The following is a 19,623-nucleotide window of genomic DNA, read 5'->3' as shown; positions in this document are numbered from 1 at the left end:
ATTCCCAGCCCCTGTGATTTTTGTGTGTTTGTGCTGCTTCTAGGACTTGAACTCAAGGTCTGGATGCTGTCCCTGAGCCTTTTTGTGCTCAAGGCTAGCCCTCTACCACTTGAGCCACAGAGCCACTTCCAGCTTTTTTTCTGCATAGTTTATTGTAGATATTGTAGAGTCTCACAAACTTTCCTGCCTGGGCTGGCTTTGAACTGTGATCCTCAGATCTCAGCCTCCTGAGTAGCTACGATTACAGAGAGCCACTAGCACCCAGCTCCTGTTACTTTTAAAAGTTACTTCTCCTCTGAATGCTTGTCTGATTGCACTCATCATTCTACTAAGTCTTTTGATACCTTGGAGCCTGTGTCCTTGACTTCTAAGATGTTGAAGTAACCAAGGGTTGGACTCTGTACTTTTGTTGCTGCTGGTGGTGGTGGTTGTGGGACTTGAACTCAGGGCCTGGGCACTGTCCCTGAGCCTCTTTGTGCTTAAGGCTAGCACTCTACCACTTGAGCCTCAGTGACATTTCTGGTTTTGGAGTAGTTTATTGGAGATAAGAGTCTTATGTGGACTTTTCTGCCAGGGCTGGCTTTGAACCACAGTCCTCAGATCTCAGCCTCCTGAGCAGCTAGGATTACAGATGTGAGCCACTGGAGTCTGGCAGCCTGTACTTCTTTTTGATGTCCACTCATTCCATTTGGATTTGTGGCTGCAGTAGGAGTTGGTGCTTGTAAACTGCTTTGGGTTTTTGCCAGTTTTGTCCAGACGAGGGCGAAAGAGAGCTTACTTGAGTATGGATAGAAATCCCATTTTGTTGTGGAAGACAGACAAGCGAGACATTCACACCCTATTTCCCAAACCTGTGAGTTTCAACCTCCCATGGAAAAGAGAGGAAAACGCAGGTGTGGTTAAGGTAAAGATCTAGGGATGTGGAGAGGAATATCCTGGAACATCCTGACAGGAATGTAATTGCACACTTGTAGGAGAGTCAGGGAGAGGAGAGAAGAGTTGAGGAAAGCCCGGGTTAGACTGGTGTACTTTGAAGATGGAGGAAGGGACCAGGAGCCAAGAACACAGGAAGCCTGGGAGCTGGAAAAGGTGAGGAAGTAAGACACAGTTTGGATGTTTGCCCACCAGAACTATAACATGCTAAAATCTGTGTTGGTTTAAGTTAGTAGGCTGATTGATGGTAAATTGTAGTGGTTATAACAATATAATTATTATATAGCTGGGATTACAGGACTGTGTCACCATATGTGGACAAATGAGTCTATTTTTTTTTACATAAAGTATCTTCACGTAACAACCCTTCCTCTTGATATGTATTATATCAGATCGTATCAATTGGATCTATATCATGTCATACATATCAGCAGCACATCATCACAGAACTCCAAGGCAAGTCTCCCAGTAACTCTTGCAAGAAGATTTTTGGCCCCAAGCTTTCCTCTATTTGTGGATGAGGATCAGGGGAAGAGCAGAAGGAACAGCACATTCCCGGAGGGAAGACGAGGAATTAGAGTCCTTGAGCCTTGCGTTCTAACTCTCTCACAAGCTAACTCCTGGGAAGTCATCAAGCCTCTTACACCTTATTTATGATGGAGAAATTGTGTTATGCATGATATGCACATGGTAGAACTTTTTCTAGTCTCTGTTTTCTGTGATCTTCTGCAATTCAACTGCCTTGGAAACGGACATGCCAAGCAAAGTGCCTAATACCAGCCAGGTAAAATGAAAGTTCTATAAATTTACCAAAACTCTCTGTGACTCCCGATTTTGAGTGAGAATATCTTGCGAGACAGCGCTGCTTCCCATTCACTTTCTTGGACCCTAGAGCTACTCCAGTGTTAGGCATATATTCATTACACAAACAAACAGAAAACCATTTGCGACCCTGGTGCTACACCACAATGGCTCATGTCTATAATCTTTGCTGATCAGGAGGCTAAGATTTGAGGATCTTAGTTCAAAACTAAGCTGGGCAGAAAAGCATGAGACATTTTTATTTCCAACTAGCTGATCAAAAAAACTGGGCTGGAGATGTGGCTCAAATAGTAAATATACACATAAATACATGCACACACACGTGTATGTGCATATATAAAGTTTGGCTGAACAATGTGGAAAGAAAAAAAATCATACTTTAAAGTTAATGTAGGCAACATGCTTGCTCAGTATGTTTTAAGAGAGTGGGTAAAATCATTTTTGAAGATACTCTTTTACCACTTTCCATGTATCTAGTATGAAGTCTGTTTAAAAACTAGAGATAAGGCTGGAGATGTGGCCTAGTAGTAGAGTGCTTGCCTCGTATACATGAGGCCCTGGGTTCAAGTCCTCACCACCACATATATAGAAAAGGCCAGAAGTGGCGCTGTGGCTCACGTGGCAGAATGCTAGCCTTGAGCAAAAAGAAGCCAGGGACAGTGCTCAGACCCTGAGTCCTAAGCCCCAGGACTGGCCAAATAATAATAAATAAATAAATAATTTTTTTAAAAACTAGAGATAAGATGTTCATCTGAAAATGCAATGTTTTTTTCTTCATGTCCTTTAATAGCACACTAAATTTCAATAGTCGAGAAATCCTTTGATATCATGGAAGAACAACACAAGTAATCTTGCTTCACTTGGTCAACACACTTTAAACAAATTCTCCCTGAGCAAATGTTTGAGTACACAGATGGTCATCATTTTTGAGCTCAGAAGATCAATGAACTCAGCTAGAAGGGGACATGAAAGTCGAGGAATCAAAAACACAATAGCCCCAAGCAGGTTTGGTTCAGATCCTCAGTTGAAATGGAGTTGACTTTAAAATGATCCTGTTCTGCTTATTTGATTATTAAGTGATGAGTGACTGAAGGAGTGACGGTTTCTTGCTACAGTGAGGGATTCCCAGGCTCTTGGGATTGAGTGGAGGGCAGATTGGCACAGCATACATCAGCAGGCCTGGGGAGTGGGATACATGGCATTGTAGAGAGAGAAAAAAAGAGAACAATGAACTCCTATCCCAGCTGCTAAGACAACCAGGCCTTTCTCAGGAGTTTTGTGTTCATGCCTGCTGGCAAGGAGAAGGCAGCATTAGATGAAGAGTGTATGGGACTACAGAAGAACTTATGCCAGCCCCAAGGCTTGAACTCAGGACCTTGAGCACTCAAGACTAGCACTCTACCACTTGAGCTATACTTCCATTTCTGTCTTTCTGGTGGTTAACTGGAGATAAGAGTCTCACAGACTTTTCTGTTGAGGTGGGTTTCAAACCTGGATCCCCAGATCTCAGCCTCCTGAGTAGCTAGGATCACAGGTGTGAGCCCCCTGTGCCTGGCTTAAAGATGAGCAATTTGATCTCCCACCTGCTGAAGATATGTGGTTCCTATAATACTGACATACTGACAGTGCAGTGGTGGTATTTACTGCCCTAGTACATGGTACATCACTATTGGTAAAGCCTTGCCAGTAGGATTTCAGCCTTTATAAATTTTGTTTGTTTGTTTTGGGCTTTTGTTTCTTTATTGGCTTTGTTGTTTTCTTTTTACTCTAGGATGAATTGGCATCAGATCACTCCTGTCCTGTGTGACTAGCAGTGTGTGACTGGGATTCATGCCTGGGCTGTGGAGTTCATCCACATCTAGGTAAGATGTCACAGGTAGGACTAAATCTTTGACCTCAGCTGCACTGTTCCAAGGAGCTGTTACCTACCTAAGAAACCTCTCCCAACCTTAGTATGTGTATTCTGTGAGCTCATGTATCCCAGAGAAGTTCTGGAAAGGTGAACAGAAATCAACCTGTTATACAGAATCAACCTCCTCGTGGCAAAAGGGGAATTCTCCCCTGTGGCTTGAGCAATAGTAGGAGGTGTACTGGATCCAAGTCCAAAGGGTTAGGTTTGAATCTGCTCTCTCCCATTTCCATACTGCCTGATTTAGGACAGGCCTCTGCTCTTTCTTGCTTTCAGGCCCTGCCAGCATGAAGTGAAATGATGGTTCTCTGCACTCTGTAACTGTATGTGACCTTACCTAACGATTAGGCACTGTGGATACATTAGGTACTCGGTAGCAACAGTTTTTACTTTTCATTTTTTGTCTATTTATTTTAAAGTGCACTTTCAGAACAAGTCATTTTGAAAATGTGTGGAAAAATAATTCATGTATGTAAGCTTCAATATTTCATAACATAATCATCCAAAATATATTTCAGCCACATCTATAGTACCCTTAAAAGTCAAGATTTTTTTTTGTGTGTGTGTGTATGTGTGTGTGTGTGTGTGTGTGTGTGTCCTAGTCCTGGGCCTTGAACCCAGGACCTGGGCACTGTCCCTGAGCTTTTTTGCTCAAGGTTAACACTCTATCACTTGAGACACAGCTCTGCTTCCAGATTTTGGTGGTTAATTGGGACAAGAATCTCACAGACTTTTCTGCGTGGACTGGCAGATCTCGGCCTCCTGAGTAGCTAGGATTACAGGTGTGAGGCACTGGAGCACAGCAAAAGTCAAGATTTTGGCTCCTCCTCCCTATTCCCCCACCCCCAAACAGCTAGGGATGAGTTTGCAGCTCAGCCATGGGCTGAGGTCGCTCAAACTGGTACCCAGCACCTGGGATCCATGGTGCCAAGATGCCTGAGAGAGGAGATGTTGACAAATGAAACCAGAGGGAGGAACCAGAAAGACTGCATCTTTCCTTAGGTCCTGTGGCATTTGATCCTAAATGGTATGTCATCAAACCATCCATTACACTCCTGATGCTGCACAAAATACAGGAACAGATTTGATAGCTGAAACACACGTACCCAAGAAAAGAAGCTGGATTTCAGTCATTTCATACAGCAAGCATTGCCTGCATTTGCTTATGGAAGCTTCTGCTGGTTGGTAGGATTGTGAGGATCGGGTTCATAAATAAGTAGAAAGTAGGCTTAGTTCCTAGAAGGTGAGGTAAACCTGGACTTGAAGACAGGCAGGAGAAGGACATTTTAAGTGAGAAGATAAAACATGAGAAGAGTTGTGGGCAGAAAGAAGAGAAACGTGTTGAGAAATACCCAAGAATCACTTCCAGGTGAAATGAAAATTCAAGTTAGAATACTGGGATACATTTTGGGGCAGTGATGGAGAAGTTGTATTTGCTGGCATCTTTAGTCCATTTTCTGTGCTGCAACAAAACACCTGAGACTGAGTAATAGATGAAGAAAACAGGTTTGTTTAGCTCACCTTTCTGGGGACTGGGGGAGTCCAGCAACGTGGTGTAAACATCTGTGTGGCTACTGATAAGTGTCTTCCAGATGCACTGTAACAAGCAGAGGGTATCACATGATGAGACAGAGCAAGCATGCAAGAGAAAGCTAGCTTTCATAACAAAGCTACGTACAGAAATACATATATATATTAATATGTGCATGCACATGCATATGGAGACACATACCCACACATACATTCATCTATACATACATAAAGGAATCTCTTTCGGAAACTTGACCTTACACAACTTTGGGAGTGAGTGTGAGTCTCCCCACACAAACAGTAATCTACGAGTGTGAGCCAACACCTACCGAAACCTGAGTCAGTGCTAGCTGCCTCCAACCTTGATGGCTAGAGGAGTTCTCCAGAAGCACTCTGGGACCCTTAATTAATGAATGAAATCTCCACACACCTGGTGTGGGAGTCAGAAATGCTGAAGGAGGATCAGGAAAGGTGGAGAAGCTGAAAGTCCGGAAATGGCCTCATACTATGAAGGTGAGCTAGCAGATAAGCAGTGACGTGATTGCTAAGCATCTGCTACTTCAGTTCTTATAGTAAAGACTTTTTTAAATGTAGAAAAGGATTTTGGAAAAATAGTGCATTAAGTCAAAGTAGGTATGTTTATGATCTGGGGTGTGTGTGTGTGTGTGTGTGTGTGTGTGTGTGTGTGTGTGTGTGTGTGTGTGTTTGCTGGTCCTTGGGCTTGAACTGGGCACTGTCCCTGAACTTTTGCACTCTACCACTTAGGCCACAACTCTAGTTCTGGCTTTTTTTTTCTGGTTAATTGGAGATAAAGAGTCTCAGGGACTTTCCTGCTTCATACCACGATGGCCAGATCAGGCTCCCGAGTAGCTGGGATTACAGGTGTGAGCCACTGGCACCCAGTATGAATTTGAAATTCTAAAGCACAGCTAGAAAAGGCATTCATGACTAAAATTCACCTAAGCAACTCTAATGATGGTAGATAAGAAACATTCTCAAAAGCTTTATTAGCCAGAGAGAAGCTCAACTCATTGGGACTTGTTTGGAGATTTCTTAGAGGGAATGGATAATTCTCATTCTATTCAAGCTGTTCCACAGTTATAGCCTTGTGGTAATGGTACAGTTCTGTTAATGGCTGGCACTAGTATGATAACTAAGTCTGTCATATAAATTCATATCCTATTCTATTTCAAAACTCTAAGGTAACCAAGCCATTAGTGTGTTCTAATGTTGTAATTCACAACTATCCCATTCGAACTAGCTTTTTCTTTTTTTTTCTTTTTGCCAGTCCTCAGGCTTGAATTCAGGCCTGAGCACTGTCCCTGGCTTCTTTGTGATCAAGGCTAGCACTCTACCACTTGAGCCACAGCGCCACTTCTGGCCTTTTCTATATATGTGGTGCTGAGGAATCAAACCCCAGGCTTCATGTATGCAAGGCAAGCACTCTTGCCACTAGGCCATATTCCCAGACCATCAAACTGGCTTTTAAAAGTGTGATTTGGGGGAAGGAGGTTGTTAAAAAAAAAATGTGATTTCAATTTATTTTCCATTTATTTATTTTGTGTGTGGGTCTTGGGCCTTGAACCCAGGGCCTGAACACTGTGCCTGAGTTGTTGGTTTTTTGTTTGTTAGTTTTGCTAACAGTTTAGCACTCTACCACTGAGCCACAGCTCCACTTCTGGCTTCTTGTTGGTTAACTGGAGGTAAACAGTCTCGTGGACTTTGCTGCTCATCTGGCTTGCAGCTGCAATCCTCAGATTTCAGCCTCCTGAGTAGCTTTGCAGCTGGGGCAGTAGTGGCCCACATCCTGCCCGGCGCCCACACGGAGGGGGTGAAGCAGCAGTCCCTAGATGTCCCAACTGGCAGAAGCTGCCATAGGAGAGCCATGTGAGGGCACCGGCATCGCAGGACAACTGATGCAGGGTCGCATCGGATGCTCCCTGACAGTGACTTGGCTTTGAGGACCAGCACTGGGTGCTGAGTGTCTAAGACAAAGGCAGGTCCATGACCTTCCCATCTGGCGGCACAGGAGCCCTGTGACCGGCATAGGTGCAGGGTGGAGGAAGGGGAGGCCATCCATGGGGTGAGAACTGTAAATGGCAACCACCTCTTCACAGGATGTGGGCATGGGCAGCTCAGAGGCAGGAAGCCTGCAGTGCTTCTTCATGGAGGATATAAAAGATGGCACGTTTATACCAGGGACTGTTACAGAGTCATGAAGAAAAATGAATTCTACTCTAGAGGCTGAGTTCTAAGGATCACGGTTTGAAGCCAGCCCATGTGGGGAAGTCTGTGAGACTCCTATCTCCAATGAACCACCAGAAAACTGGAAGAGGCACTGCGGCTCAAGGTGGTGGAGTGCTAGCCTTGAGCAAAAGAGCTCAGGGACAGTGCCCAGGCCCTGAGTTTAAGTCCCATGACCAAAAAAACAAAACAAAAAAAAAGAATTGTATATTGGCACAGAAAACTGAACAGAACATTTTAAGTGAGAAAACCTCCATATCATCTAATACATATAAGAGGGAAGGGGAGGAGGTTTTTATATAAATCTACTCACTAAAATAATCTAGAAGGATATATTACAGCTTGTTAATTATAATCTCAGAGTTCAAGAACTGTGAAGAGTTGAATATACACCTTAAATACTCTTGAATTATTTATATTCATTTTAAAATGTAATTACTAAACCGAAGGGGAAAGACTATCATTTCCCCAAATGGAAATGAAAGAAAAAGTGGAAGAGCCCAGTGTTCATGGCTCAAGCCTACAATCTTAGCTACTCAGGAGACTGAGACCGGGGACCAGGGGTTCAAAGCCAGTAGGGGCAGACGAATCTAAGAGACTCTTATCTCTAATTAAGAAAGCCAGAAGTAGAGCTGTGTGGCTCAAGTGGTAGAGCACTGGTCTTGAGCAAAAAAAAGCTCAGGTTTAACATCTAGGCCATGAATTCAAACCATAACACTGTTCTGCTTCTCCTCTCCCCACCCTTGCAAAAACAAAAACAAACAAACTAAAAAAGCAGAACTCCATTTTTTTCCCCATTCCTGGGGGGGCGGGGGGTTGGGGCTTGAGCTTTAGGCCCCGATTTAAGTGCCCATGTGGGAAGCTTGTTGATTGACCAAGGTCTTGAGGGGCTGGAACTAAGCTTTAGACTACAGGACCAGGTTTAGAACGAAGGGGAAATGGAAAGGGGAAGACAGACATAAAGGTAGGGCCACTTTTTGAGGAGGGGGGAGGTTGAAAGGAATGATAGCCAATATAGCCCTGTTCCCCTAATGAACTGGAAGAAAAAACATGACTGAATCTGGGGGTGGGACACAGAAGAGGTATGTGGTTGCTGCACAAAGCCAAGAGAGGGATCTCTGAGACTCCTGAACTTGATCCCAGATCTTCAGAATTGTTCTCCGAGGGTGTGGTGATTCTAATGCACGATAAAAATCTGGAACCTTTACAGTAAAAAGTTCCCTAAGGATATATGGGAACAGTGCTGAGCTGGTAGCACAATTACTGCATTAGGGACAATGAATATATTTATATGAATTTCCTTAGCATCTTCTAGCAGTTGGGGAAGAGAACTCTTGGGAAGAATAGATGGTTGAGCACACACAGAATGGAGCTTTGGCATCATCATGGAAGTTGAAGGAAATGGTTGGGTCAGGGGGACCGAGATGCAGGTAAGGACATTGTTATTTAACCTGGCTAACCACAAGGTAACAGCTCTGTTGGTAGTGAGGGAGGTGAGACTGGAATTTATGAGGAGATAAAGCAGATTCCAGAAAGTCTGACTGGGTGGCATAGAAAAACTGGACTTTTTTTTTTTTTTTTGGCCAGTCCTGGGCCTTGGACTCAGGGCCTGAGCACTGTCCCTGGCTTCTTCCCGCTCAAGGCTAGCACTTTGCCACTTGAGCCACAGCGCCGCTTCTGGCCGTTTTCTGTATATGTGGTGCTGGGGAATCGAACCTAGGGCCTCGTGTATCCGAGGCAGGCACTCTTGCCACTAGGCTATATCCCCAGCCCAAACTGGACATTTTTATTTGTGTGTGCGTGTCTGTCTGTCTGTCCTGGGGCTTGAACTCAGGGCCTAGGCACTGTCCCTGAGCTTTTGTGATCAAGGGTAGAACTCTACCACTTGAGAGCCACAGCTCCACTTATGTGAGGTATTCAAGTGGAACTCATTGTTCTGCTTAAACTGTTAAGTCCTTAACAGTTCATATATACCTATTTTCAAATCCTTCATGCTTAATCCTGTTTCTGACACATGATTTGCCTTGACTGAAAGCTTTTACTGTGAGAGTGGATAAATGAAAGCTCCCGCTTCTAATTAGAATGTAGGAGGGAGGGTGTGTCTGGGTGGAAGGAGAGAAGGTTGACATTCATTGCTTATCCTCTTAAGTTGCCACTGAATGCTTGGTTTATGTGTTTATGGGGCTGGAACTTAGGGCCTGGGCACAGTCTCTGGGGTGTTTTTTTGTTGCCATTTTATTTTGTTGTTGTTGTTTTTGTTTTGTTTTGCTTAGCTAGCACTCTTATTTGAGCCACAGCTCCACTTCTGGTTTTGTTTGTTTTTTTTTTTTTTTGTGGTTAACTGGAGACAAGATTCTCATAGGCTTTCCCGCCTGGGCTAGGTCTCAACCTTGATCTTCTGATCTGAGGCTGAGCATCTAGGACCGATTACAGGCCGGAGCCTCCAGCGCCTGGGGAATGCTTTGTTTCCTGCTAGCTGGGATGGGAGTAGGCTCAAGTTGGTGATGTGTTGTTTACAGTAATGAAGTAGAAAGTAAGACCACGGGTTGAAGGTAAAAGAAAATAAATAATACATTCTACCTCCCCTCCTCAAGCATGAAAAGCATATTTGGTAGCTCAAGCTCTCTTCAGACTCTGTAGATGGACTCTAATCTGTCCTCATGCCTTCAATTGTCACCTCTAGGATGACATGAGCATTTTCACTGTAGTTGGATCCACATCCCTTCTTATTTGCCTGAGGCTCAACTTGATGCAAAAACAATTTAATGGCCCTCCATTGTAATCCTGGTCCTCTTCCAGAGGTTTCTTTCCCCGGGCTCAGTGCCACCTTCCTTGAGTCTCTTCTCCTGTTCCACATCTAACCCACCCATTTCAGGATTCAAGGATTCTACAATCCTTGTACAGCTCTGCTGTTGGAGCTGACACTCAGTTCTGCGATTCTATGATACTCGGATTCTACGATACCCATCTGGGATTCCCTCCAAGGCCCTCTAAGCCAATCTCTTTAAAACTCAAGGACCTGGTGATGTCATCTTCCTGACAAATCAATTCCAAGGATTTAAGATGCTTACGTCTTACCCTAAACTCAATTTACAAGGCTCAGTGTAGTCTGATCCGTCCTCTCCCTCCCACAGCTCCAGGCTCATTCTGCTCCCGCACGCACGGGAGTAGGTGTTGCTTTCATTCTGTGATAAGTATCAGGCTGTCCCCACCCTGCCCCTCAAAACCTTTGTACATACACTTCCTTCCCCATTTCAGCTCCTATCTATCCTGCCTGAGCTGATTTCAGTTCTGACAGGATTTCCTTGAATACACCTTCAGAGATCTCATTGCCAAGGTAAAATACTTTCTTATATATTTGCTCATAGAAATCTGGCACCTTCTCTATAGACTGAATCTCACTGGTGACGGTACCTCTGCACCTACATGACTAGTTCTCTTATATTTCGTTCTCATTCTCTCTCAGCTCTTTCACTCTCTCTTCTTTCTCTTTCCTCTCCCTCTATCTCCTCTCCTTCTCTTTCTCTTTCCCCTGGGCACTGAGAAGAATGAGAATTTTGTGTGCTTTTGCTAAATGGCAGTGCTCGGCACACCATGATTATGCCATAAATATTTGTCAGATGAGTGAACAATAGAACTAAGAACAACCCTTGTGTATTGCTAGCTGAGTTGCAGTAGTGAAGTCCTGTTTCTCTGGTCTGTCCGCTGGGATATGGGGAGCTGTGTGGTCAGAGGAAACTCCTCAAGCACAGTAGTGGCCATGATCATTTAAGCAGGAGTGCTGGGCTGTCTCCTGATTCTCTAACAGGATAGATTCCAGAAAGTTTGATAACATTTTTGAGATCTATATTCTACATTTTACCTGCAGATTTGGTGGTGTCTCCTGCCATTGAGATCTTCCCAGGAATTTTCTCTACATCTTCCTCTCCCTCCTTGCGACCTGCCTCCTCGGCTGGAAATGACTGAGGGCCTCCTGCAAAGGTAGGGGAGGGCCTGGCATGGCCGAGTCTCTGCGGGAGGGTTGGAAGGGAGTTCTTGGTGTGGGTATTCATTTCATGGGATTGCCTTGGTATTCAGAAACTACTGCTGGGTTCTCTTTCTTCACACACACCAGCTTTGCAAAACAAGGCTTGAGTATTTGGCTGGACAGGAAGCTAGTCCTAAATACATGCCTTGTCTTTAAGGACATTAAGCACTGGTACACCTGCCCGTCCTCTGAGCTACTCAGAAGGCCGAGATCTGAAGATTACAGCTCAAAGTCAGCCAGGGCAGCAAAGTAGTCCATGAGACTCTTATCTCCAATTAACCACCAAAAAGCTCTAAGTGGGCTGTGGTTGAAGGGGATAGAACACCAGCCTTGAGGGGGGGGGGGGAAGCTCAGGGGATGTTCCCAGGCCCCGAGTTCAAGCCCCAAGATCCCCCAAGATCAGCACTACCACCTCTCACCTATGACAGGGATTAACTTTGATAGAACAATGAATTTATGTTTTCTTCGTTTTCTCTGGCTTGGATTAAAAAACAATCAAACTCTTCTCTTGTAAAGAATCATTACACTGGAGGTATCCATATCTCATTTGAAAATTCCAAATGACACCCCAACCGCCCACTTCTGAACAGGACCAAAAGAAAAAAGCAGAAGCCTTGCAATTGTGTAACATGTAAATCTCTTCTGGACCAGGGCCCATCGCTGTGGTTTGGCAACATAACCTGCACAACATCTCTTTTCTCATCTCCTGGAAACAAACAAAAAAAAAAAGCCAGCAAAGAAAAACTACCTAGAGAATAAAGGTAATCATTAATCTACTGGACACACACACACACACACACACACACACACACACACACACACACGGGCACACACAAAGATTGTTTTAAGGACTTCAGGTTAGAACTCTCTAATTGAAACCAACAGCAGAGAAGAAGGGATGAAGGTGTCACCAGGAGAGGATTAAGTCACAATCTTAACGGGGAAGGCATTTGGAATAATCAGGGGATCTGTGAGGAGTTGTTGAGATTGTCTGAAGCCTCTGTTTCCATGTGCTAGTGACGGCGAAGAGCCAGAGCAGCAGGTACCAGTGCGGAGCGTTCGGCTCAGGGAAGCCCCAAGATGCAGCCGGATAAGGAACAGAAGAGGAAGAGCTTGACACAGAGACTGGCCTTGAAAAGCAGCCTGGCTAAGGAGACGCTCTCTGAGTTCCTGGGCACGTTTATCATGATCGTGAGTATTTCCTACTTTCCTGAGTTTTGACCCAGGGCTGTTTCCCCAGCCGCCACCCCCGCCACACTTATTGAGAAGAGTTTTGTCTCCGATTCTTTATAAATTATCCAATTCATCTCTTCCAAGAAGCCATACATTACTTCTAGGATGTTCGGATAGTTAGTGGCCATACATTAAGTTTTCATTTACTTGTGGCAGTTTTGTTTTTCCCCATAATAGTGGATGGGTATAAAAGAAGTGAGCCAGTGCTTTCTTCACTAAGGGGACTGACTTACTCAGAACCTAAAATGGCTTTGGAATGGAAAGTGAATTGTTAAGACATTTTGCTTGTGAAATAATTGATCAGTACCCTGCTTGCTTTCCACAAGCATTGAGGTGACTTGGGGTCATTTGGAGTAAGGACTGATGTGGCCTTACCTAAATTTGACTCAGCTCACTAGGAGAGGGCTTGACAGCAACTATGCTGCTAGAGCACAAAACTTTTAATAAATTAGAAATTATGCCAGGTGTAGGGTTGGTGTAGCCCAGCTTTAGTCTTGTGTCATTTTGCCCTTTATTCAACTCAAACAAATCTCTAAAGGGTTAAACAGGCACTTAAAATAACTTTCTAGAGAGCCAAGCGCTGGTGATTCATGCTATCATCTTAGCTACTCAGGATGCTGAGATCTGAGGACTATGGTTTGCAGCCAGGCTAGGTAGGAAAGTCTGTGAAACACTTATCTCCAATTTACCACCAAAAAGGTGGAAGTGGGGCTATGGCTCAAATGGTCTAGCGTTAGCCTGGAGCAGAAAAACTAAGGACAACTCCTAGGCGCTAAGTTGAGTACTGAGACAAAACCAAAGCAAAAACTTTCTAGCTAGAAGGGGCCAATTCTAGCATCTTTGTGTAAGTAGCAGGGTCTTTCACCGCTTCTGCATATTCTAACATTCCCTGAATCCTGAATTTTGGAGTCTGGCCATCTGTGAATGGAAAAATTGCTGTCTTGTGTCAATTGCTGATTTCAACTTATTTTTAATAAGCAAAGGTTTCCTACTTCAGTAATTTCATTTCTTTAAGATTGTTGAGGCTGGCCATAAAATTTTATACATTGAAAAGTTTCTTGCTTTAAGTTAAAAGAATAAACTTAGAATTTGTCAGCTAAGTAAAAAATTGCCATAGAGAACATAGAGGCTCATGGATTTTTGGATCTCTGAGAGACTCTTTTCCTTTCATTTGCTCAACTATTTCTTTGGGGAGGGTGGGGAGAGCTATAGATCATTGCTTTTATTCCTCAGCATCCTCTGAAGGAGTCCTGAGCGTTTCTAATCACAGACACGCTCAGAACTTAAGTAGAGGGAGTTAGGAAAGAAAGAGAGGAAATAAAGGTCAGTGGGTCTTCTAACTGTAGGCTTACTGGAAAGTCCCCTTCAGTGGCATAGAGACTCTGTGACAAGATACTTGATAATCTAGCCCCAAAGAAGGAACTTAGTTGTCACCCTGGCCTAAATTGAGTCCTCTGATGACCTGTAAAGAAATGAAGCAATTTTGGTGTGAATTTTTAGTGTTCCTCAGAAAGCAAAGAAGAAGTAGACTAATCCTTTTGCAACTGGAAAAGGTAAAGCCTTATTTCTTAACAAGAATGTCTTTCATAATCCCATTCTATTTAAAATTGAAGGTTTCTTTCAGCCAATTACTGTTCCATTTCTGTGACTAGTGGTGGCTCTCCCTCAGTTTAGAGTATGATACTTGGTCTGTTGTTGTTGTTTTGGTATCTCCTCTATTCTCACCTCTCCCTCCCTAAGACAGGTCTTAGAAATTCTAATCTCTCTACCTTTATCTTCAAGCTGTTTCTAAAACTGCAGATAAAAGGTCATAAGACTCACATTTTAGAAGGGTCCTGGCCTACTCTGTAGGAAGGAATCCTTTATGGAAAGGTCTAGAAGAAGCTGAGCAGACAGGCCTGATTGTTTTTCCTCCACCGTGTGTGTGTGTGTGTGTGTGTGTGTGTGTGTGTGTGTGTGTGTGTGTATGTACAGGTGCGCGCGTGCATGTATGTGGTTCGGGGGGCTTGAACTCAGAGCATGGGCCCTGTTCCTGAGCTTTATTTTTATTTTTTGCTCAAGACTAGAGTGCTCTACCACTTGAAACCACAGCCCTGCTTCCAGCTTTTTGTTGATTAATTGGCGATAAGAACCTCACACATTTGTCTAGCTAGACTGGCTTCCAACCTGATCCTCGGATCTCAGCCTCCTGAGTAGCTAAGATGCCAGCTGTGGGCCGTAGGCTTCTGGCTTTCCCACCCTATCTTTTCTAATTCTTGTTTCTGGTGCTAAATAGCCAACCCAGGGGCCCTGGTAAGCTAAATGTGCTCTCCCACTAACCTAACCCTCACAGCCTCATGAAGTCTTTAAGCCTTAAGTCATAGTCTTTCTCCAATCACATTTTGCACGCGATTGTCCTTGCTTCAACTATGTCCATGCCGTGAAGTCTCCAGAAATCTCAAGGGAAGATTCTGGAGATGGTGCGTCCAGAGAGGTCCTGGAAGCTAAGCTTAGGCCCCGCCCTCTATGTCTCTCCCTAGACAACTCTTCATCTTTATAATAAACCTGTTCTTCCTTGAGTTCTGTGAACTGCACTGCAAGTTAATCAAACCCATAGAAGGGGTTATAGGAACCCTGTTTTGTAGCTAATGTGCTGAGAGCATGGGTAAGACAACATGGAGCTTACTAGTGGCGTGTAAAGTAGAAGGCAAGCTTAGAGACCTGGTATGCTCTCCAGGTAGATTTTGTCAGAGTTGTTGCTAGTAGGGAGAAAACTCCATACCTTTGGGGGGGTCACAAATCTTCTGTGTTGGTGATGGTAGTATGAGAGCAGAAGAGAAAGAGGTTTTTCTTACACAAAAGTGGAGGAGTTCAAGACACAGAATCTTAATATTTATCTGTTGAAAAATTAATCTTTCGACTCTCTGGATAAATCAATCATTTCATAAAAGGCTTCATTTCTATTTATAGCATGTACCTCTTTCTAAAGTGCACCTTAATGAAAACTCTAATTGTCATTATTATCTTTAATTGTGTTATGGTTTCTGGGGATATACAGACAAGTTTCTGCACAAGCACAAGATGTGTGTGTGTGTGTGTGCGCGCATGTATGTGTGTGTGTGCACACAATGCTTGCATTTGTCAGTCTTAAGCTTGAACTCAGGGTCTAGGCACTGTCCCTGAACTTTTTCACTGGGCGAGTTGAGTCATAGCTCCACTTTTGGATTTCTGGTAGTTAACTGGAGAGCAGAGTCTCATAGACTTTCCTCTTGGGCTGGCTTTGAACACCATGATCCTCATATCTCAGCCTCCTGAGTAGCTACGAGGACAAGCATGAGCCACTAGTACTTGGCAGGAGATATATATATATTTAACCAATTAATCCACATGGTTTTTCTCAGAGGATATCCATAGTAGTTATCCTTGGTTTATTGAGAATGTTCATTTCACCTTGCACAAAAGCTTTCTCTGCTTGGAGAAAGCCAGTGACCCAGGATATGCCCTTAAGTTGATGGGGTTAGTTTCTCCCCAGATGCTGGAAGCCTGACAGGATGTTGTTTTCCTCATTTGCTCAGCTTGTGGGGCAAATACATCAGACCTCACTCACACTCTGATATAAATGGCTGATGTGGGTTATTAGTGTCTCTAAAGGAAGAGAAAGCCCATGAACAATCCTTTGGAAGCTACAACTAAAACTGACAAGAATTAAGTCACAGGCCAATAAACACTAGCTCTAGTCTGGCCTTTCAGATGCTGGAATAGATAGGGTGTGCTCATGTCAGGGAGAAAGTCTACAATGGCTCCCCTTTATCACATAGGAAAGTTTCAAAGGGATGAGATGCCAGGGGAGGGAGCATGGATTAAATATCTAACATATGCCCGGCTCTTTAAATATGTTTGTTTAGTCTCTGTGATGGCTGTACTACTAATAATTACACTAGTAATAATAGCAAATGACCATTGACTTCTTTATTATCATAAACAACTGTAATGAAAAACAAATGAAGGTTCAAAGAGATAAAAGTAACTGGCTCAAACCAAGAAAGCACCAAATTAGATTTCTTTTTAAATTTAGGATGTACACATTCCTTCCCATTTCCCATGCATTGCTGGAACAAGCCAGACTCCCTCTGCTCCAGCCTGCCACCGAAGGGAGGTGAGAAATAAGTAGCTGGTAACTTGCCTGTGGCTGCGGGTGCTGGAAGTCCTGCTGGAGAGACCAGTGCTGTCACTTCCTGTGGAGCAGGGTGGGAAAGTGTGAGGTGTTGAGATGGAGAGTAGAACCTGGCAGGGGCTTGATGGATAGCAGACATAGAAGCTGAACTAACACTGAGACAGCTTCCCCAGGGGAAGTAACACTGTCGCTTCCCTGCTCCTATGTTACTTGACTGAATTATGGCTTTGAGCAATGAATGGAGCTCTCCTTAGGTGTCTTGATTCCTCAAAAGCAGCTCACACTTCACAGTGACTTTGTGGTAAGAGAATACCTGTTACATGCAAAGGTTTTGACAAAAGATGCTTAGTAAATGCTTCCTAGTGCCTTTCCCTGTCCTTGTGAGAGTCCTTCTATTCTAGTACCTGAAAACAGCAGCTGCTTTTTTCCTGGCCATCTCAAGGTATCTTTCCCCAGCATCTGCCATGGAGTTGTGGGCAACACAAATGCGACCCCCTAAAATGCGCACAGAATTCAAATATCTCCCTTGGGCTGAACTTTCCAGAACCTCTCATTTTGAGTCATTTTTCATAGGGATTATGTCCACTCTTTATTTTATATATGTTCCTCTCTCGTACATGGCTCATTATATTGAAAATGCTGGGGTGGATAGCCCACTGAGATGCATAGCACCCTTCTGTGTGGGAATTGCAAGTAGGTAACATCTTATGAAGTGAGCAAGACCACTGATCTATGTCCTGAAGAGACACAGAAGAGTAAGGAACTGTTCTGAGTCAGCTACTTATGGCTTGGTGGTTTTGTTTTTTTTTTTTTTAATTTATTTATTAATTAAAGAAAAGGTTTTTTTTGACAAGATGTTGTGCAAAAAGGGTACAGTTACATAGTAAGGCAGTGTGTACATTTCTTGTGATATCTTACACCCTGTTTTTCTTTCCCTTCCCTAGATCAGGTAGACATATATACAATACACAATGTACCAAGAACATATACAATAGCCACATGGCCTATGCTGAAGAAAATTCACTTAGGGCTTTAAATGTAATGTCGACAATAGACAACATGTCGACAATAGTCTTATATGAACGTACATACATAGCTTTTGAGCTATTGTGATCCACTGAGGTCAATTTTTGACCTTTATATGTTGAGTAGTTGTTTGGTTTTAGTTACATAATGTAGGGTCACTGACCCAAACCTGTGGGAAATACTATTTGACAAGAAGTTTTTGGTTACTTATGGCTTGTACCTGTCATCCTAGCTCCTCAGGAAGCTGAGATCTGAGGACCAAGGTTTGAAGCCAGCCTGGGCAGGAATGTTCATGAGACTCTTAAAAAGCCAGAAATGAACCTATGTCTCAAGTGGTAGAGTACTACCCCTGAGCAAAAAACAACAACAATGGGACAGTGCCCAGGCCCTGAGTTCAAGCCCCAGTACTGGTACCAAAAATAAATAACTAAAAATAAAAGGAACTGCAGAATAGAGAAGATAGGGAATGGGGGGTATGGGAGCAAGGGAAGGAGAAGAAGGGAGGGAAAGAGAGAGGGGGATGGTATATCTGACACTGCAGTATTTTGTGCTTCCTGTTCTTGTTCTCCTCCTAGACTTCATGACCAGGTTCCCCTTAGCCGGGTCACAGAGTTCACAGTTCCAGTCTGGAAGGAATCTCAGATATAGTAACTATGGACATTTTATGGTCTTTAAAAAATCTTGATTTCATTCATTCTGATCCAAAGAGAATATATATGCAACATTTAAAGTCAAGAGAGGCATCTGCTTTGTGTAGGGTGTGATCTGAGCTACACATAAATTGTCTACTTCATTATTTGAGTCCCCAGGTGCTAGTAGGGCAACCCTGAGATAGGGGTGGGCAGATGTCACTGGCTCATTTTATTGATAGAGGAGCCAAGGCTCAGGCTGATGCAATCCTATGTCCTCTGAACTAGCCCAGAGCACAGCTGTCCTGCCTTAGGCTCTTGGTCTTCCTCTGTGCTTTTCTGCCAGAGAACACAGCAGGTACTCATCTAAATTCAGCTTTTGTTCATACCTTTCCTGGAAGAGAGGGAAAAGCTGCTGACCAACTCCATTCTTCCAGATAGGGAAACAGGTATAACATACTTAAGAGACTTGTCCAAGATCACCCAGCCCTTGACCCCAAGCACTAGACGATATCCTGACCCCAGTCTGAGTCTAAATGTGTGATCATTGCTGAGAATTAACCCTCCCATGTGGAAGCCCAAGAACTGTGATCCATGTTTGTAGCCTAAAATGTATTACAGCTGCTGAGATGGTTACATAGAGCAGTCATAATCGGGGCAAGGACATTAACTACATTAATTACTAGGGGACCGGCTAGCAGTTTAGTGCTTTATTTCAATCTCCTTGCTGCCTGAAAATGTATTCAAGCTTCTTGTAAGCACCAGGATTCTAAGGTGGTCCAGCCATCACTTCATGGACCTGATGAACACACTGCCCTGCATAGCACTGTTTTTTTTTTTTTCTTCTTCTAGTGCTGCTATATTCTAGATTTCTTTTCCTAGAGACTGCCCTTTGGGACGGGAATAAAGCACCAATAAGACAGTGGGCATCAAGAGATCCTGAGACTTTTATGATTCAATAATTCCCTGCTCTTTGTTTCTTCTTTGCTTGGGTTTCCTAGTTTTCACTGCTTCCCAAAACCGTTTCCTACTCTAAGTAAGTCTAGGATGATCAAGACCTTGGGTTTGGCCTATAGATAATGAGTCAGAAGCCTCTGCCATCAGCAGCGCCAGAGGC

General features: G+C 43.7%; 1 protein-coding gene across 1 annotated transcript in view; it reads left to right on the top strand.

Annotated features, from left to right (window-relative positions):
• The first annotated feature begins 12,495 nt into the window (after positions 1 to 12,495).
• The window catches only part of Aqp9 (aquaporin 9), a 32,075-nt gene continuing 24,947 nt past the window's right edge, over positions 12,496 to 19,623 (top strand). Inside the window, exon 1 of the mRNA XM_048332593.1 lies at positions 12,496 to 12,656. Within this exon, the coding sequence (XP_048188550.1) occupies positions 12,546 to 12,656 (111 nt within the window). The 5' untranslated portion in view covers positions 12,496 to 12,545. The remainder of the gene's footprint in view (positions 12,657 to 19,623) is intronic.

Source organism: Perognathus longimembris, chromosome 23 (genome assembly GCF_023159225.1).
Source record: "Perognathus longimembris pacificus isolate PPM17 chromosome 23, ASM2315922v1, whole genome shotgun sequence".
Lineage (NCBI taxonomy): Eukaryota > Metazoa > Chordata > Mammalia > Rodentia > Heteromyidae > Perognathus > Perognathus longimembris.
Note: the sequence above shows the minus strand (reverse complement) of the source record. Positions and strands in the feature narration are given on the sequence as shown.